This window comes from Lates calcarifer, linkage group LG15 (assembly GCF_001640805.2).
Source record: "Lates calcarifer isolate ASB-BC8 linkage group LG15, TLL_Latcal_v3, whole genome shotgun sequence".
Taxonomy (NCBI): domain Eukaryota; kingdom Metazoa; phylum Chordata; class Actinopteri; family Centropomidae; genus Lates; species Lates calcarifer.
The window spans coordinates 1,665,623-1,692,200 of NC_066847.1; the positions used below are offsets into that span (position 1 = coordinate 1,665,623).

At 38.6% G+C, this 26,578-nt stretch overlaps 1 protein-coding gene across 5 annotated transcripts in view; it reads left to right on the plus strand.

Annotated features, from left to right (window-relative positions):
• The first annotated feature begins 3,770 nt into the window (after positions 1-3,770).
• Positions 3,771-26,578, plus strand: part of plekhf2 (pleckstrin homology domain containing, family F (with FYVE domain) member 2) — a 29,886-nt gene continuing 7,078 nt past the window's right edge. The window contains exon 1 of one of the 5 annotated variants that reach the window (XM_051076363.1): positions 3,771-3,932. Coding sequence is in view for 1 of the 5 variants with exons in the window: in XM_051076362.1 (XP_050932319.1) it covers positions 8,060-8,126 (67 nt within the window). In the remaining 4 variants the exon portion in view is untranslated. Of the gene's footprint in view, positions 3,933-7,677; positions 8,127-12,351; positions 12,544-15,978; positions 16,075-16,106; positions 16,129-26,578 lie in introns of those variants that run through there. The other 4 variants (XM_051076362.1, XM_051076364.1, XM_051076365.1 and 1 more) reach the window with 4 other exon arrangements.

The window sequence follows — 26,578 nt, forward strand, 5'->3', positions numbered from 1 at the left end:
GTGTTTATTAGTTTATGGTAATTTGACTCATTGAGGAATTTCCAACATATTTTTAGAGGGAAAAATATAGGAATCAAAACTAGAATTGACAGAAACCCCCTACATATGACAAAATCTTGAGAAAATATGCAGAAGCTGCCTCTTTATTTCAGTTTCTCATGTGGAAACACTTTCGTATAAAAGCTCTGGCACTTGAAAATATCCAATATTTCCAGTCAGGTGGATGTTAAGTATTCTCTCTGTCAGTCTGTCAAAAGCCCCACTGACCTTGAATGTGTCTGAAATATTTCATTCAATCTATTTCACAGACTGTTGATGTAACATGAATCATTCCTGAAAGCTGAAGAGTAAAAACAGGTCTGTTGGTCTAACAGAGCTGATTAGTGTTGCTACACTCACTGTGGTCTAATCTGGTCTCTTCCAGCGTCTCAGTGCAGCATTAAGTTCATTGATGATTCAGGTCAGTGATCGCCAGGAAGTGAGTGTCATTGATGAGTTTCCTGATCCTCTTACACTCACTGCTCAGGTCGTCTGGGTTTGTTTGGGTCAAACTCAGTGACCAGAAGACTTGAGATCTGCTCTGTTATTAATCTAAATGTATAACCGTTTATTCATATCTCTCACTACACTGTTGCTGCACTGTTTACTATCTCTTTATTCTGTTTTATTTTCTTTTTAAACCCTTGTTTGAAAGGTCGGAACCTAATGAAATTACATAGGAGTACTGCAGATGCTGCATTTTGACAGACGAATGAAATTATACACGATTTTAGCAGAAAGTTTAGTCATTTTTTTGGCTGCTTTGTCACCATACAAACATAAATGAGGTCACATTTACTTTGAAATGTACAGTATTTATAGGCAAAAGCATTTTTTTGCTGCTGATACTAATGTACTTTTGCTTGCAGGAATTGTACCTCTTCCTCCACTGATTGTGGCACAGTCAGCAATCACAGATCCTCCTCTCCACCCTCACATCTCCACCTTCTTCCTAAAATAAATCCCACTTTATCCCCATCACTGAAATTCTTCTGAATATTTTCACCCATTTTCATGCATTTTCTTCTTCTTCCTCATTTCAACTCCCCACTGCTCACAAATATCTTCTGCTTATTGTCACTTCTCTTGGATTTCTGGGTTTTACTGTGCAGACGTCTGCTTTCACTTTCATCTGCTCAAAGTTCAAAGCTTCTGGATTTTTTCATTTATTTTCTTTTTTTAAAACCTACATCAGACACAAATTATTATTCATAGTGGTGTATTTCTCATAAGTTTGAATGCACCCAGATAGAATTTATTTTAAAAAGCTGTTATTTAAACTTTATTGTGACATATTTTGCAAAGAAACTCAAGCAGGGATTTATGCTGTGCTTTTTCCGGGGCTTTCAACCATATCATACAGTCTTCATACAGCTAGTAAGTGGACTTTGAGTTGAGACGTTCAAGGTTTAAAATGAGCTTAACTTTTTAACTTTGTATTTTGGCCTCCGGAGCTGTAGAGTCTGATCTGTGTTGTCATGCCTCCTGCTGCTCCCACGATCCTGCTCAATGGCTGTTCTTACATTTTAGTTATTTGTAGTCTTATTTCTATTAGTATTATTACTATTATATCTATCATTACTATCATTAATATTACTCCCATCTCTACATGGAATCTGTATTATCCTATATTCTCTTTTCCATATTGACTAAAAGTGCTGTGGTGGAGGAGGAACACTCCACATGCTGCTGAAGACCATGTGATATGGACTGAAAGCTCTGGAGAAACTGAGGGGCTGTGAATTCCAGTCTTACTGGTGGGAGGAGGTCAAAATAAAGCTGCTTTGCGCCACAAGAATTGTTGTGTTGGATCAGCCCTGACCCACTGACAGACTAACAAAGCCAGCTGCCCTCAGGCCGAGGCAGCGGAGGCAAAACAAAAACATATTTCACTTTAGACAACGTGAGTCAGAGGAAATAAAGCGGACAATATTTTTCTTGTTGTTTTTGTTTTTTAATAGATTGAGTGACTGTGCATTTTTGCCTGGTAAGCCGCAGCATGTCCTGTCCGTCCTCTTTGCTGCTCCGAACCAGGGGCAGGTCTCCTCCCAGCAGCCCAGCTCCTGGCCCTCTGCTCCTGCTGCCTTCGCTGCACGTGGGAATAATCTGCTGCGGCACCGCGGTGGAGGAGTTTCCTCTCTTGTTAAAACTTGTCTGTGTAGGTGTCAGGCTGCCAGCACTGAAGATGTTGAGCCCTTTTTGTGTGAGTAATACAAAGCCCTGTTTGACGGTAAATTAAATCATCACATTGGCAAAGACAGGTGAGAGATTTTGCAAGATTTCTGTTCTGACATGTTGTTTTAAGAGCCGGGATCACCCAGTATAAGCGAGTGTTTCGATTATATTTCAGAGTAAAGTTCCACACAACTGACTTGAGTACTTTCATACTGGTAAGTGTAAGACACACATTAAAATTCCCTTCTTGACAACAAAATAAAAGTTAATGTTTTGTATTTTATTTACTGAAAGCTGAAATTTACAGATATAAAATTACACACAATCTATGATGAGTACTAACTCTTAGTCTGTTTCTGGTTAATTTAAATAGTTTAAACAAAAGAAAAACAAAGACGGTGATAAAAAATGATCAACACCAAAACAAGAAACTTCACAAAACAGTGTTTCACACCATTAAAACTTCATTTCTAATAATTTTGTCTTTGTATAGCTCTGATTTAGTGAGTCAAAACATAAAATTTCATGTTTTTGATACAGAATTTATAGTTCTATTGTTATTTTTCTAAGAGTGTTTGACCCAGCAGAAATTTTTAGTCACAACTGTGACCAACAGAGTAATAAATACACATTTTATCTAATATTTCTGACTCAAATATCATTACTACATTACAGTAGTCATATGAAATCATTGTGACTAAGGTTGTACAGCATGATAATACAATACCACAGGATGACTTGTAATTTGTGCCATCGACAGCTGTGATGAATATCAGAGTGATTGTTTATCAGGTCTGTATGATTTAGCATCAATGTGTTAATCAGTATTTAAGAAAGTTTACCTCATCTATAACATAAAGTGATAAAAGATACATCTCAACCTCTCATTGATAATTATGAATTATTGTGGCAGAGAAAGTTCAGAGAAATGTTATGTTTCTGTTTATTTATTTGATATGGTGGATATGGATATTAAAATAGAAAAAGTTCACTGTATTTGGTCCTGTCCTTTAAGATAGTCCTTTAATTATCAACTAAATTGACTAATTTGACGCGATCAGAAGGCTCACAAGATAATTTAATGGTTGTGATATGATTAACGGGCGAGGGAAGAAGAAAAATACACCCCTCTGTTTCTGATTTTTACATTCTTTTGTGAAATACTGGTGAGTTTTACCTCTTTGAACCTTGATTACGTATCTAAATGAAGCTATATTGGTAAGTTTAGAGGGGTAATCACTCTTTGGAAGATCTGCTAACAGCTCTGAAACATGTCAAGAGCTCTCAGTTATACACTACTGTGGGTAACAAGCCACAAAAAGGTGGTTTAATCTTTCTAATCATGTGTGCTTTTAAGTGTAAAATGAATGTGAAGTGGTCAAATAAAGTAGTGTGACATGTAAATACTCAATTTTTACCTACAGTAGGTTAAATTCCAGTTTTTTTGAAGCAGGGATTTGTCTTTGTTGAACAGTTGTTGGGCAGTTTGGAGTCTGTGCTCTTACTTATCACTTATTATTCCTACTGAGCAGTGTGCCGTGAACGCAGCGCGCCGCTCCGCTGCCATGTTGTTGTTTTATTTTCGGGGCAGCGGCAGAGTTTCCAGCTGCTGTCGGTGTCTGCGGACACAGCGGGCGCTTTCTGAGGAGGACACACTGCTTTACTGACTCTGTCTGGAATACAACTCAGCTTCAAGTCACTGTAAAAGTTGCCGTCGGGTATGTAAATATTTTTTTTCTTATTTAAAAAAAAGTTGTCTCTGTTGACTTAGCTCCCGCGGGCTGGTGCTACTTTTTCCCATTCATGCTAACAGGCGCTAGCTGCTCCACTCAGCGCAGTAAAATCTATTTTCCCGACTTTATTTAAATCAAAAACTATGAGATAAGACACGCGACTGTTCGTGGTGTTAATAAAGAAGACGCAGAGTCGACTTAGCTTCGGTTCAAGTGTCGAGAAACGAGCGGCGTCTTTGGAAGCTAACTTCTCATGCTAGCAGGCTAACTGACACCACTTTGCCAAACTTGGGCGATAACTCAAAACACTTTAATGTACAAGACATGAAAGTTTCAGTCGTGTTACTGGCAGAACGTGTGGATATAAAGGAAGGTGGAAGTCGTGCTCGGCTTGTGTTGTCTCTGTGGGATAAAGTCATTGTGGTTTATTTATTTATGGCAGGTCAGGACGGACTGTAAACGCACCATCAACAGCTTTTACCACTTTAACCTGATTTATGATTAATTACAGGAACTTTTCCAGGTAGAACAAAGTGTAGAATGTGTCTGGGATGCTCCACCCACCTGTACTTCACTGTACAGGTAGCCTGTAATCATTGACAGGTCCTGGCTGAGTGTGAGAGTGTGTGTGTGTGTGTGTGTGTGTGTGTGTGTGTGTGTGTGTGTGTGTGGAAGTGAATGTGTGAAACTCTTTCTCCCGCAGAAAAGGGGAAGTTTATTTCGCCCTGTCTTTGCTTGAGTCAGGTCTGTAGTTGGGATTGCACTGCACTAAATCCTCTTTTTGTTTTCACTTGACTTCTCTAACAGAGGAGGGTGTTTGTGCCTCTGAGGTGGAGGAGGTGGAGGAGGTCGTTCACATGTTGTACTTCAGCCTGTTCAGGGATTTAAGCTTATTATCCATGTACATCCAACAACATGCGTCTTAGTTTAAGAAAGGAATTTCTAACCCTCTGCGCTGTTCATGGACCAGCTTCTACTCACTGAAACTCAAAGCAGAATTTACAGCTGCAGATAATTATTATTATCATTGTCCATTAGATGCTTCTTAAGGTGAAAAATCACAGTTTTTTACGTACAACTTCACGTGTTTGGATGCTGTGTTTTTCCCTGACCAACAGTCCAACACCCAAACATATTGATTTAATAACAGCTGCCACTAACTGTTATTTCCATTATCATTAAATCTCCTAATTATCCTCCTGATTAACTGTTGAAGCTATAAAATTAAAAAAGTACCTGTCAAATATTCAGTTTGCAATATTATTCATTACAGAAAAGCAGGAAGTCTTTTGGTATTTCTGCTGCAGAAGCATGGCTTAATTATTCATCAATTAATCACTTATCAAATTATTTACCAATAGTTGTTTTTAATGTCATTTGACTGTTGCAGCTCCACCTTCAACTAATAATCATTTTCATTCTTGATTAATCTGAAGATCTTACTAATCAATCAGATACTGGAGAATCTACAGCTACTACTATCAGTTATTTAGAGTACTGATGAATTGATTGATTGTTTGTCAATAAAGATAAAAGTGATAAACACTGGCTGTGATTTACCACGGCCCAGGCTGATGTCTTCAGATGTTTTGTCTGATTAACAGCCTCAAAACTCAAAAGATATTCACTCTACAATCATGTACGACAAAGAAAAACATCAAATCATCACATTTAGGAAGCTGGAACCAGCAAATTTAATCAATTAATTGATTAATTGTAGCAGCTCCAGGGAAAAATACAGACCAAAAATGACTTCAATTTTCAAAATATTTACAGATATATTTTCTGAGAGTCCAGCTAATTGTTAAATCAGAAGCTTCTCTGTCTTTTATTTCTCCCATAATTATAAAATAAGTCTTGAAATAATAATTTAATTCACAAAAATATCCAATATTGACTGAACCCAGCGAGTATTTCCTGAATTTACCTCTTTGTAAATTGAATATTTTATAAAAGGAAGCAGTCTGTTTTTAAAAAAAATTATGGTAGAAAACAAAAGTCAGTCACTGATTATTCTCCGACGTGTGAGGAGAAGAGAAAGTGTGAGGGGGCGGGAGAGTTTCACAAACTGGAGCTTGAACTTTGTGATCCACTTTATGGTGCCCGGAGATAATTTAACCAACAATAGCTGTCGGCACACGTCAGGAAAGAACCTGACTGGCCTTTAAAATCCAGCTGACCCACAACAGCAGCTTGAAGCTGTAGTGGAGTAGAAATAAAGTCATCCATGTTTCGGTGCGAGGCTCAGCACCTCCACAGGAAGAACGACGGTAAAAGGAAGTGGTGGGCTGAGATAGGATCTTGTTACAAAACGTATTTGTCATCAGATGTGCCGTGAAGTATTAGAGGTGTTGAGGCTGGTTAATTAGATTGTGACATGTTGTTTGTGGTGTTCTCAGATAAAGATTTACACCCTGACAGAGGAGACCTGGTGACGGCTCTTCATCCTGATACTCGGCTCATAATTGGTGTCAAACCTGTGAGCTCTTTGCTGATGAGACTATCAAACCTTAATATTCACGGAAATCCAGCTGAATTCAGTCTGCAACCACAATTTTCTTTGTAAAATCGTAAGATTTAAAGGGATAGTTTGGATTATTTGGAGTGTGGTTGCATTTCATCCATTTAAATCCTCCCTATCTCCACACTGATGCCTCTTTCAAACTCTCACTAACTTTCTAAGAAGAAAGGCTTTTGTAGAAGAGCTCAGAGCTAAATGAAATGACCAGTTGGAAGCTTAGTGGTGGAGACGTTGACGTCATGTGACCGTGGTGTAGTTGGTTTGATAGCCTAAACATTAGAAATGACATTAGAAACATTAGCAAAGGTGCTCGGACCAGTGACTGTTGACTCAACACGGTTTAAAATGATTAAATCCGCTGCTGGAGACAAAACGTTCCACAGTAAAACACCTTTAACTCAGGATGTTGGTCAGTAAATTCCACTTTAGTTTCATTACTCTCCTACAGACAGACCAGTCAGCTTAACTGCTGCTGATGTTTCATGTTGTATTTTAGTGGAATAGAAAGTAGAATCTGTTTCTATCTGTTCAGTTCTGTCTGTTTCAGAATCAAGGATCAATTCTGAATCGATACCCTGAGATTTCCGCCCCTCCTCTAATGTAAATTTCATCTTGCATCCAAATCTGGAAATACATAAACTTACTTATCATAAACAATTGATGCATATCTGAATATCTTCTTTTTTTTAAGAGGACAAAATCTACAAACGCGATTATTTTCAATCAGAAAACTTTGTCGTAAAACTCAGGAACTGGCTCTAGTGCTGAAACAGTCAGTTAAATAATCGATTAGTCAGCTGACAGAAGAATAATCAGCAGCTATTTTGAGAATTTATTGACAATTTTTGTCAATTTTTAGGCAGAAATTGTGAAAAAAAAGACAAAAATTGCACATTTCAGCCTCTCAAAAGAAAAGACTTGCTGCTTTTCTTTGTGGATATGTGAATATTTAGAGGTTTTACTCGTTTGAAGTCGTCACCTGACAATTTTTTTATGTTTCCTAGACTAAATAAGTGACCAAATAATGATAAGAATGACCTGCGGAATAATCGATAATGAAACAAATCATTTGTAGCATGCCTTTTTTGAACATTTTGGACAGCTTGACAGCATATCCTGTTTTTAACCTAAAAGCGATGGCTCAAACTGAGAGAAACATCAGGTCTCTAGAGAATCATCTGGTGTTTTTGGGTATTCTCACAGTGTACTTCCTTAGAAGACTGAAAACAGGAGGCTGTGGGGTGGTGAGGATTAATCAGATGTAAATGAAAAACTAACAGGGAACCCCCGGTTATCGACTCCTTCATTTCCAGTCGCTGACCAGAGGCACCTTTTTGGGCAGGTAATCAGCCGTTCATTGTGATTAATCGGCTTTAGCTGTCGGACGAGACTCTGAGTTCCCCAGGCCGTCGTCTTCCTCTTTGTGTCTCGGGTCACGAGTAAAACGAGTTCTTCCAGAGCTGACGAGGGCGAGGCCGAGTAGAGGTAACTATCACCTCCACCTCCTCCACCACTCTCCCCGAGCATAGGATGTCTGTCCTGCTGTAATCCAACACCTCAGCGCCTAATCCAGCATGTGTCTTGTTTCTAAATGGATCCAGATTACGTGCATACGAAGAGCAGGTTATTTCCTCGCTGCCACGTCAGGCGGGTCACAGGTAAACAAACAGATTACAGGTTAAGCTCTTTAGCAATTTAGGATTATTTTCAATATCATAATGTCAGTAAATCTCTTTTTAAATATTTAATACAAGACAAAGAAAAGCAGCAAATTCCTACATTTCTAAACTTGAAGTCATCAAATATTTGCTTGAGCTATCTTATTTTCTTGCTTAAAACAGTCAAGAATTGCATTTTAATGGAGAAAAAAGTCTGGGAATTGCTTTGTCTGACCAGTGGTCAGAAAACAGCAAGAAATTCAGTTTATTCTCACAGTTATGACAAAGAAAAGCAGCAGAAATGAACAATTGAGAAGCTGGAACGAGTGGATTTTTGCTTAAAAAATGACTTTAAACATTAATCCAGATTATTTCTCACTCTCGCTGCACTCTGACTATACTCCCCCTTACTTAAAAACATATAACTTGACATTTATTTCTTTAAATGTTGCATATAAAATGCTGTGTGAGATGTAGATGGTAACGGGTAGACGAGGCCTGTGTGTTGAGAGTAGTTACTCATGTTATATGCACAGGAAGTGATTTGCTTCATAACAAGTATAACAACATGTCAGATTAAAATGCATGTTATATATTTAGAACAGTTTTATTCAGCGGGAAGCTGCTGCAGCTCAAGACTGTTTCACAGTTTAAAAACAAATTGAAGTTAATGCAGCAGAGCCAGACACATCATCTTTTTTTATTCTTGCTCCTTGTCAAAGTCTGGTGCCTACATTACCCACAGTGCAGCAGGAGTATCAGCAGTTATTTTCCGGTTTCTCCCTCCATCCGTTGCATTCTCGCGAGCGCGATATCTCAGGAACGCTGTGATGGAATTTATTTAAATTTGGCACAAACGTTCACGTGGACTCGAAGATGAACTGGTTAGAATTTGGTGGTCAGAGGTCAAAGGTCAAGGCCGCTGTGACCACATAAAACACATTTTTTGCTATAACTTGAGAATTAATTTGATGATTACGACAAAATTTTATATCCAAAAGTAGTAGTGAGAGGGTGAATCTTATAAAATGCGTGTGAAACACCCACATTTTATAATTCCTTCGCTGCTTTTTTAACTTCCTTACTTTTACATTCTGCACCTACATTGAAGTCTGATTAAAACATGAGCATGACATGCAGGAGTTTGGTGTTTAACTGATGCTACATGTGCAGGGGAGTGAATTATATATTTGTAGATAAGGTGTATCTAATAGATAGTAAAGTAGAAGGATCTAATAAAGACAGTAACTTTACAATGAGTATCCACTTTCAACATCTACACTTCTCATTTTCATATCTGGTCACACTCGCCATTAGCCATCAGCACTTATTTAAAAGTGTTTCATAGTAAGTCACAGTTTCACTTCTCTGTTTCTCAGCAGCAGAGCAGTTCACACTTCTGTCCCTGTAGACAGTCTCCTCTCTTGTTTCTCTGCTGATAGACATGGTCCTCATCTCCCTGTGTTTTCCTTCAGATATTTACAACATGTGCAGCAGCTGATTTGTTTATTTGCTTTAGTTTACTGCATTTGTATCTGGCCTCAGAGGAAGAGAGATACTGAAGCTGGAAGCTAGAAGTGTTTATGTTTCCACAACAACGGCAGAATTTGTCTTTGCTTGTTTGAAGGAGGCACAAAGGGAAAAATAACTTGTTAAAAGTTGATAAAATTACACTAAAAGTTCAGGGCTCAACATTTTTTTGACCTTTAATTATGCAGGGAATGTGAGTGTGTCTAGTTATTCTGAATGGCCAAGCTTGGTGCTGTCATAGAGAGCGGGGAGACATGATAAATGTCTCTCTTTTAAGACATAACTCATAATGGTGTGCTCCTTTGTGTATATGGGAAGTGACAGAAGAAGAGGTGTGAAGAATAGGAAGGAAAAAAATTCACACCTCATGCAGCTGTCACTTAATCGCAGAGTGGGCAGATTAAAAAAATTCTTTAGAAAGTTGCAGAAACAATCAGACACCACCTGTCCTCTTCACCAGACTCCATTGACAAAAACAAGAATTTTACCGAGCAGAACTCTGAATACAGCTGCCTCGATCTGTTATTTCGTTTGTGTTACTGTGTTGTACTTTTACTTGTGTAAAGTATCTGATTACTTCTTCCACTGCTGAAAGTCAAACAATAACACAAACAAACCAAGAGATTGAGGCAGCAGTATTCCAGCAGCGCCTTTTGTTCCACAAGGTTAAATTATTATTTTTATCTATGGAGTCTGGTATGTAACACACAGGTTTTAACCTGCAGTCCAAAAACCCAAAGAGACTGATTTTTAGTATCACAGAAAGCCAAGAAAACCAGCAAATATTGAGGCTGAAAATATCAAAATTATTTTCTATCAATCCTTTCAACTCTCAAAAGTACAATTTAAATGTCACAAGAACCTTAAAATTGCATCACAGTCGTATCAGAATTGACCGTATTTTACCTCAGGCATCAATGATCAGATGAAGGAAGTTAGATAAAAACAAATAGAAACCCTTGACTGCTCAGTTAGAAACCTACAGTGACATTAAACCAAGCTGCACGAGTACAATTGTTTAAAATTAGCTTGAGTTGCATAGACTGTGACTGGTATGTTTGTTTTACTCAGCATATTACTCATGTATAATGATGGTTAAGGTTCAAACAGTAAAGTTAGCTGGAAAAACAGTCATGGAACTAAACCGAAATTTTTCATTTTAATGACTCTAAGAGGTAGTATAATGACAGTCACTTTTTCAAGTCAGAAAACTGTGACCAATGCATAAAAAACTGAAGTATTGATGTTATTCTCTGCAGAGAAGAGCCAATTTTAGGATTTGTGAAGTTGGAATGAATACTTATTCTGTCAAAACGATGCAATTTTCTGGTGATTGACTAATCAGTATTTTATTTCAGCTCTGTTTCTATTTCATAAGCCTGTCTGAGTTAAATCTAAAAAGCAATCCAAAGTCAATTTAAGTGTACGCAAGGAAAGTTTACTCTGCAAGCTTCAGATTGTAGCGAGGAGGTGGAAGTGTCAGGTCACAGCCCGTTGGCATATTTAGTGGAAATGCTCATTTTTAAAAGGTGTGACATGTTGTTGGAAGGTCGCAGCACAGCAGGAGTTTCATTTTGCAATATTTATAATGGTTTGATTGGACAGCAGGAGCTTGTCAGCGAGCCCACATCGCTTTAAATCTGTTTCTCCAATCGTGTTTTTTCTGGTGCTTCCTTTAAAAGAGGATAAAAGGGAAAGAACAGAAGAAAAGTATAAACGTGAAGATTTGTATGATTCATAGACAAATTGAACAAACAAACTAGGGTTGCAACAAAAGGTCATTTAATTGATTTATAAAAAAGAAAATAGTGAAAATAAAATCTTAATCATAAAATCTGCAACAGTCCCAAACCCAAAAATAATCAGTTTACCAAACTGGAAGACCAAAAAAAGCAGCAAACCAAGGAACCATCAAATGTGGCATTTTTAAAAATTGATTATTAATTTATTAATTATCTCTACTGCTTATCCTTAAGGGTCTGGAGCCAATCACAGCCGACATGGGGCCAGACAGTCAAAAGTTGAAATGTCATTTTAAAAACGCAATGAGGTGTCTTGTAACAGTAAGGAACTGAGAATGTTTCAATGTCCGGCCATCTGGCCTGCAGCCCACATTTATGGAAAACCCTGGCCAATCTCCAGCAGATCATATATTCGTCCAGTCGCCCAACCCTAACTGATTCAGGATTGAATTTGTTGACTTGTCGTGTCGATGCATTCATGTAGAAGATGTGTGGCAGGATGTAAATGTTACCATAGATTCTTGTCTTAAAATGACTGAACCATAAAACTGTGATTGAAGCAGAGACGGTGATGGAAACGAAGGGCACTTGTTTCTGTTGGCGTCTGACTGACAGCGCTGTCAGGAGAGGCACGGTAGGATTTCATAAGTGAGCTGTGACTGACCGAGATGTCAACTCTTACTTTCTCTGACTGTCTGGAAATGTGATGTTTTCAGTGAAAACACTGATCACATCATCACTGACTCATGCCAGTGGATTTTCTGATTGCTAGATAGTCCGAGGTGAATTGACCTGTAGTGAGTTAAAAATATATTTTCACGGTGGAAGCAGAAACATCCTGAATTTAACAGTGCCAGGATGGAAAATGCTGAAACAAAAGCCAAAAATCGGGTTATAGCTCTCTGCTACCTGTTGGGTTTATTTGCACTGGAAAGGCTCAAAGGTTGATCTGCTGCACACATGAGTTCAGCAGAATGGGGGAAACAGATGGAGGCCTGTTCAGAGCACATTCCTCGGAAACACCATCCTGTTAGTCTCGTTTTTAACACGACACCGAGCTACAGACTCTGCCACTTCAGGTTGTTAGTGTGTGTTTGAAACCACAGACCAGGAAACCTCAGCTGTCTGAAAGGTTGCAGCGGGGCGTAAGTATTATAATTTACTGCTCCCTGACATATTTTACCAGCCAAATGGCCTATTTTAGTGTGAGAACACAAGATGAAGTCTTTATTCGTATAGATGGCTACACTGAATTCTATATTTAAACCGTGGATTACTACGGTGGTTTCCTCAAAAATCTTGTCAGGTTGGAAACTCTCGCTGAAGCTTAAACTATTCAAACAAGTGTGGAGCTGAAACCGAGATTGATCATTAATAAGTTATTTTTCAAGCCAGTAAGTCAAAGTTTCTTTGGTTCCAGCTTCTTAAAAATGAAGAATTGTGGCTTGTCATTGTTTATTAACATAGAAAACTGAATCTCATCTGGTTTTGGACTGTTACTTGAAACAAAACAAGCCATTAATATCACTGTGTTCTGTACGCAAAAAACAATTAATCAACTAGAATGGTGCACACATCTCCGCCAATCTCAAATCTGCCCCTTTAACCAGATCAGCACCAAAATTTAATGGGTTCTTCCTCTGCCCACGCCCCGTCCCTCCACCAACTTTAGTGCAAATCGGTTCAGTACTTTTTGTGTAATTCTGCTCACAAATAAACCGACGAAAACACAACCTCTGCAGTGGAGGTAATTAATCAAGCAAACAATTAGCAGATTTATCACTTGTGAAAATGACAACATTGCTGCAGTCTTTTATCACAGACAAAAAAATCAATGAACAATTACTTACAGTAAAATATGTTATGCTTATTATACACTGGCTGGTATCTGAAAGCCCAAGTATATTTAATGGCATCTGATGAAGTTGGATGTGTAAAATATTTTGAAAAAAATCACACATAAAGTTATTTCAGCAAGCTCAGCTAGTTGTGAATTAAAGTGTAGTACATTTGACTAAAAAGCTGACGGAAATCAGCATTTCCATAATTTTTATGTCAAGTACCGAATTGGAAATATCCCAGAAAACTGTTTCCTGCATCAACAGCAGTGAGTAAAATAATATTTTTAACTAAAAAGCTGTTTACTTGGGGTCAGTTCCCAGGTCATTGTCATTCATCTGAACTTGGCATTTTAAACAACGTTATATGGGCATATGTTTGTGTAATATAAAACCAGATGGCCCTTGGTTATTGCTTTCAACTAGTAGGTGTTTTGGACGCTGTTGTGCTTTGGGAAATAGAGTTAGTTGCTGTGTTGGTGTTGCTCACCTCAGGTTGACTGCTCCTGTCAGTAACCAAAATACCAGCGCCCACACAGTCTTCTTAAATTAGTCGAAAGGTCTGGTCAGATCTCTTGTCTCTGACTCTTGCATCGGTTTTTATATTAGTTACACCCCCAAGTATATCTTACTAACAAGAAACTGTAGATGAAACTTGCAAGCTAAAGTATTTATTACAAGACTGGATAGCAAGAGACGACATGAAAGAAGCCATGTGATAGCTACTGCTGTTTTAGCCACTGATAGATTTCACTCAGTCCTTCTTCTTGGGAATCCTCTACATGTTTGAACGTGCACTTGAGAAATCAGTTTCCTGGATATCCTGGCTCGTAGACTTAATCTGTTTGAACCTGCATGAGTGACTGATTAAACCCTGCAGTGGGTTCAGGACTGAACAAAATCTCAGCAAAACAAAATCGACACAAAACACTACTGCTGCATAACTCTATCACTCGGCTCCTGATTCCCACAGTTGTAAAGCCCCAGGAGTAAAATTTTTATAATGATAAAGAGTCCAGAGAGCATTTATTTTGGCACTACAGCCAGAACAGCTGCAGATGAAGTGTCCCAGTTTTGTTGTTTGTAAGGTCCTGTCAACAACACAAAGATTCTGTAGCACCGATTTTGAGGTGAGCAACATGGAAATATGAAGTAAAATCAGATCCTATGGATTGTAACCTTCATGCAGTTTATATTCATATAGTCTGACCGTGTTTTAAACTGAAAGTCATCTGTAGTAGTCACGAAGATTTTGTTGTTTTGCGCAATTGTCCGCAACTGAGTGAGTGATGGAATAGAGTGGTGCAGGGATGACTGAAGTTAGCATCACCCTGGTTCCCTCCACAAAAAGCCAATTGGATTTTTTCATTAGGTTTTGGATTATTACAGAAAATAAGCTCCATAAATCCAATCTCCAGAAGTAAGAAGCTAATGTTAGGCTATAAACCAACTACACCACGGTCACATGACGTCAACGTCTCCACCACTAAGCTTCCAACTGGTCATTTCATTTAGCTCTGAGCTCTTCTACAAAAGCCTTTCTTCTTAGAAAGTTATTGAGAGTTTGAAAGAGTGTGAGTAGAAACACAACGAGGCTGTAAAGGTGGACTGGTGAGTAGATGGGTTTTCATGTTAACGTCCCCGACAACCTCTGTAGTCTCATTTAGACACTCGTTAGCAACCGCCTTTTTTAAGACTTCAAACATCAGGAGTGGGGGATTTACTGACCCATTTTATGTCGGAGAATAAAACCTGAAAATGTCTTGAGCTTGTGTTAAAACCACAGACCTTATTTCACACATTTAACCAGAAACACACTGACTCTGGGACGAGGGAACAGGAAGAGCTAACATGCTAACATGCTAACTGACTTAATTCACTCTAACTGGCTAGCTGTGATGAAGTTACACCATTGGTTGACTAATTGCTGGACTTTTCCCATTGGCCATCACTCTGTCAAAATGATGTGCTGCTAGTTTCTACTGTGTCATGCAACTCATTTCAGTTTGCCTGTTCTGATACTCTCAGCTCAGGTGTCAGGTGTTTCTCAGAGTTCTGTCTACCTGCCAAAACTAAACTAAACTACTGGTGTTATGGCGAATCAGATCTGGCTGACAATACTCAGCAGCCCGGCAGGAGAGACGCTCCTTGGTGCTTTATAATTTTGCGCTGCCATATACTAGTTCTGAGCAATCTGAGTAAGTTATTTGATCATTTTATGATAATCAGACGTTTGGTGGTTTTTCTTGCTAAATGACTCAAACATTCCTTGGTTTCAGTTTTTCAGATGTTAAGATTTGCAGCTTTTCTCTGTTTTATTCTGTTGTAAACTAAAAAGAACTTTGGTTTTTCAGTCAGACAACACATGGTGGTTATTTTTCTTTTTTTTTTTCCTACTGAAATTTTCTAGACTAAGCAATTAAAAGAAACAAACCATGGACAGATTAATGGATAATGAAAAAAAATTGTTGTAGCCCTCTATACTTTATCATACATGTAGATAAATCAACAACAAGCACTTCTTTTGTGAAAATAAGTTTGCTTTTAGTCAACTTAGATGGGTTATAGGTAAACAAGCACTGGATGATGATGCCATAGTTTTGAAACCATCTCTGTGATGAAAGGCTGATGTAAGAATTACTCCACTTTAACAAAATTTAGCAGCTTTTACTCTGGAAGCTTCCTCGTGTCTACTGGAAGTTGTATTTTTCTGCCGATGTCAGCGTGTGACCTTAAAAGGGAAAGAGTTTGGTGGGGACGGCGTTTAATCACTGTGCCGGTCAGCATGTGAAGACAGCTGAGGTCAGGAGGGAGCAACTGCTGGAAATCACTGTTTAGGTCAGTTGCTTTTCTCCGAGGAGCTAAAAATGAAGACTTAAAAGCTTTTGTGAGGTCGTATAATTAATGACTTTTTGCTCTTAGTGTCTGAAAAACTTTATTGCTCGTTTATCTGGGCAAATATTTGTGTTATGTCTTCTGGGAACATGTGTTTGTTTTTGGCTGTTTTCCTTTGGAGGAGATAGTTTGCTCTTAATGGGATCATAATATAACCCAGGTGGTAATTATTCCCTTTTTACAGCCTGACATTTCAGAATAGGAAAAGCAGAAACTCATGTGTCAGAGTAGCTGACCTGTCATTTATCATGAGGTTTGGTCTGTTATTACTCTGATTATAACCCTGGACCTGCCCCCAGATCGCTGTGGTTTTTAATCGGCTGTACGCGCCTTTTCCTCTCCCCGGAGACCTGTCGAACGCAGAGTGATTACATGATTAGAGGCTGCTGCGATGAGCTGAGAAAACTGTCTTCACTGTACCTGCATAACAGTGGAGCATCTGAGAAAGTATGGGCGCAGGTCTTTGTAGGTTTGAAAAGTGTAAGAGGGGGAAAAACCCTGTGTCATTCTCAGTCATGTGTCCGGAAAGATTATGTTGTCATGAGATATGACAGAGCTGCAGGTTGAGAGCAGCTTATTTACACCACACTTGAACTAAACAAGGAAGGAAATAACAGCGAAAGTCCTGAGGAAACTTCAGCTTAATACATTGTGGACATATTAAAGTGATGTTTATTTGAACTATGCAATATGTTTTCTGGATGTTTTTGAATGCAATATCTCAGGAACACCTTGAGGGAATTTCTTTAAATTTGGTACCGCACCGGCTTGAAAGCTGAGATCCTCTAATCCCCCCCCCCCAGGTTGTAGTAGTGAAAGGCAATGTGGTCATATTACATGCTGTTTAAATACAGATTTGAGCAGAAAAGCTGTGGGAAACTACTGCTAACCTCCAGCCTGATCGTGGTTAAAGAAACATTGTAAGTGGACCCACAGGAGGAAGGGTTAATCAGTCAATCTGAAACTGGACAGATGACAAGAACTGTTGTTATCTCTACTAAGTGACCAAAGTACGTTGACACAGTATCTACTGGGCTGCACATATAGTAATAAACCATTAATATGCTGTTTTTCGATGCATAAATGCAGCATTTGTGTGGTAGTTTTCCCATTATTGGTAATGCAAGATTTGTAAACTTTCCATTTTCAGTAAGAAATGGAGAATAAGCAGATTTTCTTATTTGTTGTGCGAAGGCGCAGTAATCTGTTTTCCCGAGAAAATCCCATTCTGAGTTTGTTAACAAGCAAGAAGGAACATGGGCTCAGTTTTCATACCATCACCTTTCCCAATAGATTAACCTCCAATCCCTTTATCTGTGTTCATAGTACTCACGCTGCAGTTGTGTAATCCTTTGTGTAGGCTGACAGGGAGGTGTTGACACACTGCAGCAGGGAATCACGTTCAGGTCAGTCACAAGCTGATAAAAGCTTCTTGAAGGAGGTTCTGTGTTATCAAGCACTGTCCTGCTTCACTTCAGACTGTCTGTGTAATTTATATCTAAAAATACTCAGCCAGGTGCTTCCTCATGAACCACAACATGAGAGTTAATCCCCTCACTGTGGAATAAAACTCCTTTATACCCGTTTCACACCAAAGCAGCGACTCTGGGAGAACCTGTTTTTCACCACATTAGCTGCGAGGCCCAGGGGAGGTAATGTGGGCCCGTCCATCTGTCCATCACTCTGGTCCAGACTGAAGTATCTCTGCAAATGTTGGATGGATTACCAGGAAATTTGGCTCCGACGACAGAGTGAGCCGCAATAACTTTGGCTGACCTTAAATCTAAATAAATATCAGGTCAGAATTAAAATTTGGACAATACTTTGGTTTAGAGGTGAAATGATAGGATTGGTCTGTTGACAGAAAATGAACCTGCAGCTGTTTTGATGTTGATTCATTGTCATTTTTAAGCAGAAATTACATGCTAGGTTAGATTGCTTAGTATGGTAAACATAACCTGCTAAACATCAAAATGTTAGCATATTAGCAAAGCTCTAAAATGCCTAATTACAGCCTCAGAAAGACTGTAGACTGGATGGATTGGATGTTTTAGTTCACTTGATGCATCCAGGTACAGATGCAGGTGTAAATCGGGGCCTTTGTTGTGGCGTGAAGCGCTACCTTTACCTGGTCTGCAAGGCTGTGTATGACCTAGGTTTTTAAGCACATGACATCCTTGGTTTTGGATTTGAGTTACCACAGTAATCGGTTAGTTACTGGTTGAGAATTATCAGACTCTTGGTCTTCAATTCTCTTAAAAATTGACATGTGCTGAGCTTTTCATGGATCCATTCAGTTCTGAGGAAACTTTTGCAACTGTTTGTTGTTACATTCATTCATAGAACATTTTCATTATAGTATTTTAAGCTAATTTTGTGCATTGATAACTCCTTACGCTGCTGCCAGGTGTTGGTGTCCTCACAGGTTCTATTTAGGTCGACTACATTTTGAATCTTGTCTAATTATCCTCCAGTTTGCCTTCCCTTGATTGGGTCTCTCTTTTTTTGACAATTAATTTGTGCACATCAGGTTCTGGTAAGCAGTTTTTTGCAAATCCCTTTAAGACTAGATCCAAAATTTGACCTCTAGTTCCCAGTCCACCTACAACTTAGCACAACTTGAGAAGTTTTGAGAGGAAATATTGAAATGTCCATGATTTATATAGCTAAATACTGTGTTTTGTGTTTTATATCTGCTCAAGGCTGTTTACAGAGACTTAAGTTCATTGATTCATGTATTGATCTGTCATTTTGAAGTCTTAAGAGTAGCAGCTTAAGCACAGAAATGTAGAGACAGAAAAGGACTGACTGCCTCATCCTCGACAGCCTCTGCCCTCACATCACCCCCCTCAGGATAAATGGGTGTCCTTGTGTTTGCGGCTGCTGTTTACATCCCCACAGAAACACTCTTTCTCTCTTCACTCCCCTTCTTTGTCATCGGCACTCTCTCCCTTTAGCGTATGACTCATTGCCTCCCTTCCCAGGATTCCCAGCGTTGGCACTGCTGGTGGTTTAAGTGCAGGTCGAAGACTTGAAAACCCCACGTCTCCTTTTTGTTTAGAGGCAAATATCATACTGTAAAACCAAACAGACTTTCCTGATTGAAGGAAAATAACTTTAAAATACGACCAGAATCAGGAGAAAGTGTAATAAAATGACTGTACATGTGATTTGGATTATACAAGTTCTTTTATAAACTGGATAACCTTCACCATCACTTTACTGAAAAGGAGACTACTGACATACTCGGTATTAATTATTTTCTTCTTTTTCATTCAGAGAGTGGTGAATGTTGTCTTCTCTGATGTTAGAGTGTAGCTGACGTATACCTCCATAGCAATGACAGGGATACTAGATACCAAGAACTGTGAATGGCTGCTTGTGTTTTCAGCTTTTGCCTGTTGCTCTTTGGGAGTATCAGAACAAATCTGAACTCTACCTGAAGAACACCTCAGTTGTTAACATTAGATTTTAACACACACTTAGAACGTTCTTAAAAAGACGTTCTAATTTAACTTTGAAAAGCCCATGATCATGAACCGATTCAAACGTGTCTCCGACGCACATGATGTTCTGAGTTCGTTCAAGCTGAAACTTCCGACTGGGAACTTGGTAATTCCGACTTCCGAGTACAACTGGAACGCACCATAAAGTACAACACATGCTTCTAGTGTTACAGAGGTGATATCAGTGGGCGAAATCCCACACCCAGCTATAAATCAAAACCTACACCCTAGGTCCCAGTGCCTGGACTTCTATTAACCCCTTATGTTGACAGTAATTCTAGCTTATTGCTCAGCTGTGTGTGTTGGCTCCGAACTTTAAATCTGTGGTTTACAGGCACAAGGAAAAGTCTGCGTGACCCTGAAGAAGGAGAGGGCCGTGGGCTGAAAAATCTGGTGAAGCATCAGTTTGGCTTCTCAGGCCCCAAGATCTGTTATTTCTTTGTAGTCTGACTCTGTACCTGCTAACCAGCCAACACGACTGTTGAGACCTGGAATTGGCCAGTTAATCAAATTCAAGACATTTTAATACCCTTTTAGGACCTGCAGATACCTTGAATCTGCTGCCAAATGGGAGTTGGAGCCACATTTTGTCTGCAGCTTCTTAAAAAAAAAAGTGTCTGCATTCGTCTCCGGTTGCCGGAAATAAATCTACTTCCACAAAAGCCTGCACTTGGAGGGAATAGAGTCACAAAGGCGGCATCAGCATCAGTCAGGTAGATAATGGCTGTGCTTCACTTTGAACAGTAACTGTGGCCAACAAAAACTTTGTCGTGCCTTTTACCTCCTGTTTTTTTGAACTTTTTGTCCCACCTGTCACGGAGGATAAAATCACTTGGGATTTTTTGGGAGAGGAAGGTTTGAGGTTCTGATTCCGTCCTGGCAGTAAATGGCCGGACCTCGTAAGCTGAGAGAGAGAGAGAGAGAGGACAGAGCTGCTAATGAATTAATCATTGGGCTTATCTAAAGCCACTGCTGTTCCTGTAACCCAAGGTAGCTGAGCCAGTCGCCCTGGACTGCATTGACATTCACAACAACAAACTCCAGCTGAGCATCACCAAAGCCACCCGTGTACCAAAATAGCCTTTCATTTTCTGCCTTTCTCTGCCACCTCCTTATCGTCTGAACGTGATGGACTCAGGGTGGTATTTTGTGGCACTTGTTGCTGGATTCAAGCAGCTGAATATCTATTGTATAAAAATGCTAAATCTGTGAGACTGGGCTTTGTGTTGGAGCTTTTCAAATCAGTGCGCACACTGAGAGCAGTACTCGGAGAGAAATAAAAGTCTAAGCCTGGCATTACCTAAACAATCAGAGGTGCTTAGAAAAGCATCTTTTAGTACAACGCTGGTGGCTGGAGCTGAAATAAGGAGTCAGTTAATTGATTTGTTGATCAAAAGCACTTTTGATAACGAGTAATCTGATGTCATTTATCAAACCAAAATGTCACATATTGTTTTGCTCCAGCTTCTTAAACATGTACTTACTTCTTCACTATTTTCCGACTCATCATAGACTTAGTAAGTACTTGATTAATCAAGAAAAATATTGATAATGAAAATAACAGTTGTGTATGTTACTGGTTTGTAAATTCCTGATAACGTCGTGATCATTTCTTATAAAATTTGCTGGACATAATTTGGTGATACATGGAGGTGAAATACAAAGAGAATTTAAGTTAAATAATTCCAGTAAATTTATTTGCATCTTTGCTGCTATTTTGGTTTTGTCTCTGCTGTAAAACATTTGAAGAAATTCTCTTGATCGATCATTGGGAAAATTAACGATCAATTGTCAATTAATCATTATGTTTAATGCTGACATAATCTAGAAAGTCTGTTTTTTCTTCAATGAAATGATAGTCCAACAACAACAACTCTTAAACAAAACCTTTAGAGTTGAACTAATTTCAAGTCAAACCCAACAAATGAACAAACCAAAGCTACGACAGAAACACAAAAAAAAAGTTATCACAATGTTTGCTGTGAGCTTCTGAGCTCGAAATGTTCCCACATCAAAATTCTCCTGCTCTCCTCATGTTTACCTTCAATTTCTACGACAGCTCGAAGGCAGCTCAGTTTTCTCCGTTAAATTTTAACAGCGCCTCCTTGCTGGTCATCGCCACTAATAAACTTTTTTTAAATTAAAAAAAATAATAATAAAGTGCAGTGATGGGAGTGACCCTCGCGGGAGATTCAAACCCTATGATTGGACTGGCGTTCAAGTGGGTGATGGCGTGAACGCGTTTTCGCCCCGACCTGGCTCAGTTTGGGCAACATCTGTCCGTCCAGGAGGCCACAGCTGGATGATTGATGTGTTTGTTTCCTCAGATGACACAGCTGGTGAAGGTTAGCTCTGCTGAGGGTTGAGTCTGGTCCGCCACTCTCCAGCTGGCCGACAAACCCAATCTGTCCCCGAGGTGGGAAGTTGACACCTTCTGCCAACCTAATACTAATAAATAATTGCTTCTGGCTGTGAAGTGTTTTCTCCACTACCAGCCACTTTGATTAAAGATGGAATAAGAAGCTGTCTGAACTCAAACCCAGTCGACACTTCTCAGTGTCAGAGTCTGGAAAGCTTTAGTAGCCACAATAAAAACACACCACACATAGAAATACTTACCTGTATAACTTCAATTTATGGCTGCAACTAACAATAATAGAGCTGCAATTATTAATCAGCAAGTGGATCAACAGAAAATTTATCGTTTTTATTGTTTTTTTTAAGCAAAGAAAGAAAAAACAAGCAATTTTGGACTTTGGGAAACAATAATTGTCTTTTTATAGACAAAATCAATTATTATTTTTATTATGGATTAATCTGCCTATTGTATATCTGGATTAGTGGATAGTTTGGTCTATAAAAAGTCAGAAAACTGTGGAAAAAATGTCCTCAAATGTCCTTTTTTGTTTGGCTGTCAAAAATCCAAAGATACTCAGTTAACTAACATGTATAACAAAGAAAAACATTACATTTTCACATTTTTAGAAGCTTGAATTGTGAAATATTTTTGCATTTTTGCTTAAAAATGACTAAAAAATGTTGATTAAATGATCAAAACTGTTGCCAATTTATCCTCTGTTGATCAACTCATTGGCTAATCGTTGTCTAATGGACTTCAGGGACTCTTAAATGGTTAAACCATTTCAGATTCTAGAAATATTTTTGTTTTGCTGCGTCATGTAAACGCCTGAGTCCCATTATTATTTTTCAGAGTGTGTGTCCACTAGCCGAAGCTGTTATCTCTTAATTGTATTCCCATTTCATTTTTAAATCCCACAGAGATTGAACTTGCTTGTCTCGAGATAACAGCTTCATTTTCTCTCTCACACACACACACACACACACACTGCAGCTGCAGTATTTACATGCCGTTGTTTATTCGTGATTTGACATGTGCAGTTGATAATTAAAGACAATTAGAGATGATAAAAAAATACACTGGAGGTTGTGGTTGCTGTCTGCTACTGAAAGACAGTCTGATTAGTGTGTGATCTGGGTTATTAGAGAGTCTAGATTACTTTGATCCACGTTTCCATTATAATTTAAATAATTACCTCCAGTAATTGGGATGTGGTGTGTGTGTATAAACACAGTCCTTGCCCTGAATATTCTCCCTGAAATGCTGATTAATATGGATTATGTTGCAGCAGAACAGTTTGGGGCAGAAAGTTAAATTCTTTGTTTGACTGTTGTGCTGAGTCAGCAGAAGGACTGCAGAGTTAATCTGTCAGAGCAGCTGCTGAAGGGAAGTGATACTGTAAAGGAGAGCTCTGGACACCAGCTGACTGCAGCACACTCACATTTTACACACCTCATGTTAAACAGCAGTCAAACCGTCCAATTTACAGTGTACAGCTCATTCATTAGCTCATTAATCAGTGAGAGGTGAATGATTTGAAGTCATTTTTAGAGCATAAACCTCCAAAGGTTACATGTTGTAGCTTCTTAAATGTGAATATTCATCTTGTTTTTTACTCCTCTGCTGAATCTCTTTTTGGATTGGTTGAAAATAATCGTTTCTACGATGCACCGCGATGCAGACGTGGACGATTCTGCGTCGATGCAGTGGCACAACATAATCGATTATTGATTGTTGATTTTCCGGCCTCAGCTGGAAAATAAAGTGAAATTCAAATGCTCATGTAGCGATGTATGAGACGTAGCTGTGTAGCATGAAGAGTTCATATTGATCTGACTGCTTTATTCATTGATGAAAACGCAAAACTGGGGATGCAACACACTTGTGATATTTAATCATGAGATCAATAAAAACAACTCAGGGGACACTTTATAGATTAAACAGTTAAATAATTAAGGAGCAGTCCAGCTTATTAAATTCACTTTCTTACTGAGAGAATCTATATTTTTCTAAACACCATATCTGAATGTCTTAAGTTTCACAAAGCATTGAATTCAGTTTCTTCAAAATGGCCTTTGAGGTTACTGGAATTTTTTTAGGCAGTAAAAGTGGGACTGTTATTGCAGTTAAATCGTAATTCATTAACCCATCCGTCCACTTTATGATGCTCATCTGTGTCCAGGTTGCATCCGTTAAATTAAGTATTTCATCAGGAGTTATTGTTGGTAAAAAGTTTTCCATAAGGTGTGATCATGAAGCAGGTGTTAAATTTTATTCTATGTGATATTAAAAACAGTGAGCTCCTCTTCTGTTATAGTAACAGTCTTTTATGTAGTTTCTAAAAGTAAATACAAACCAAAACTTCACAGTAAATCCACATCATCTCCCTGGAGTTTTTATTTTACCTTTGCAGATGCTAAAACTCCTCTCCCCTCACATGACCGCAGACTCTTATCTCCGTCCCTCTGGAATTTCCTCATTCCTTTGCCTCTGTAAAATATGACGGCCTGAAGAAAAGGAAAATGAATGCAAGGAACTTCCATCTAAAAACCACAAACATGTTGTAGTAACATTTAAGTACCAGTTTGTCTTGTTGACATTTATTCCAAGTTTCAAATAAGAAAACCCCACTTATTATTAATTTAAGTCATTTTCAAGCAGTTTTATAGTGTTTTAAATTGAATATACACAGCTGAATGGTATATATTACCCATGATTCCTGGCTTCTGAACCAGGAAGTCCTTTTGCTGTAACAAACACCAAACTCTGTTCAAAATTTTTGATAGTTTAAAAGTTTCCTGGCTGGATATCAGAGATGAACATTGGCTTTTAATGACCTCTAAATATTTTTAACTGATCTGCATTTCGGCTTGATTTTAATATGGATTAATATATCAGTCATATATAATCAGTGATAGTTTTGTCTGTAAAATGTCCTCAAATGTCCGTTTTTGTTTGACCAACAGTCAAAGATCCAAAGATACTCTGTTATCATCATGTATAACAAAGAAAAACATTAAATCTTCACATTTTAGAAGGTTGAATTCTGAAATATTTGGCATTTTTGCTTTAAAAAATTAGTATAAAATGTTGATTAAATGATCAAAATAGTTGCTAATTAATCTTCTGTTGTCTAATCGACTTCAGGGCTACTAAATTGGTTAAAACAATTCAGATTCTCCTAAATCAAGGTGTGGAGTTGCATTAAATGCTGTTAAATGAATGTCTGCCTGGGTTAAATCAGTGTATTGGATCGATCAGTGAGACAACGACGACTGATTATGCCCTGAAATTGTTTTTTTTTCTTCAGTTTGTTCTTAAAGGTTGTCTTCACCTTTGTTCGTCGCTGCAGAGCAAAGAAAGCTCACTCTTTTCTTTCCTCTTCTATTTTTCTGTGCATTTTTTCTGTGTGTTTCATCCCACTCGGTCTCTCTCTGATTACCGGGTTGGGAGCATCCAGCCTGTATTTATGCCGCTCTCTGCCCTCGTCTGTCTCCTGATGGATGCTGGTCGAGCAGTTGCTTCAGCGCTGGGCAACGAGCCCTCGCTAACGGGGTTGACATGTCAGCAGCCCCCACCACCACCACCACTTCATCCTCTCCAGAGCTTTCACTCGCAGCTCGCTCTCTGGGTTATTAGTGTGCAGATCACTGGGGGGGGGCGCTGTATTGGCATCCTGGCTAATTAGCATCGTATCTAGCTGTGTGGTTTTTGAAAAAAGACGGCAGGAAACAAAGGGTGCAGTCACACCTACACTTTATTTTGTTTGTTCACTTACAAACAATCAAGAGCTCGTAAAACAAAAGCCACAACATGGACTCAGTAGGTTGTTTAGTGGAGGGACGTGTGGCAACTTTCATCTCTTGAGTCTGTTTAATTTAGTTTGATGGAGTTCCTGACTGTTCATGTGTAAGTTTAATCTTTGTTTAATTAGTTATTTTCTTGAATAATCAAAGAGCTGTTTAGTCGATATCACGATGTAGCACATTTTCTGTAAATTCAAGGAATTAATAGTTTACGTACAATGACCACATGTATTTCTTTTTTACATTTTAAATCATAAACTCAAAAATGACTGGTAGTCATTCATTGTTATTATTTTCCTCCTTTTATTTAGAATTTCTGGGCAAAAAAACTGAAAATATTAATGCATAAAATACAAAACACTTCCAACACACCCAACTTGAAATATTGCTAAATAAAATACCCAGTGTAAGATTTGTAAATATAAGACCTTAGCTAGCTATTGTCCGTATTTTTTGGGGAGCACAGAAAAGGACTTACGGCCGAGACGTGAAGATGTGGACTGCTAGCATGAAACACCCTAAAAACCCATAGCTAGCTTTAACTAACTTAGCTAACGTTGGCACCCGCTGGCATCAAACTCTTTAATTCGTTTAAAATTTAAATTTATCAACTTTCTCGTCACAGTCAAAGCAGTAGAATGACACTGAGTAGTTTTAGTTTTTGTCTATCATCCTGTCCCTACAATGTGTTTTACACACTACGACATAATTGATATAGAATAATATGAAATTATCACACAGCCTGACCAGAAGCTGTATAAATACATCCTCTCTAT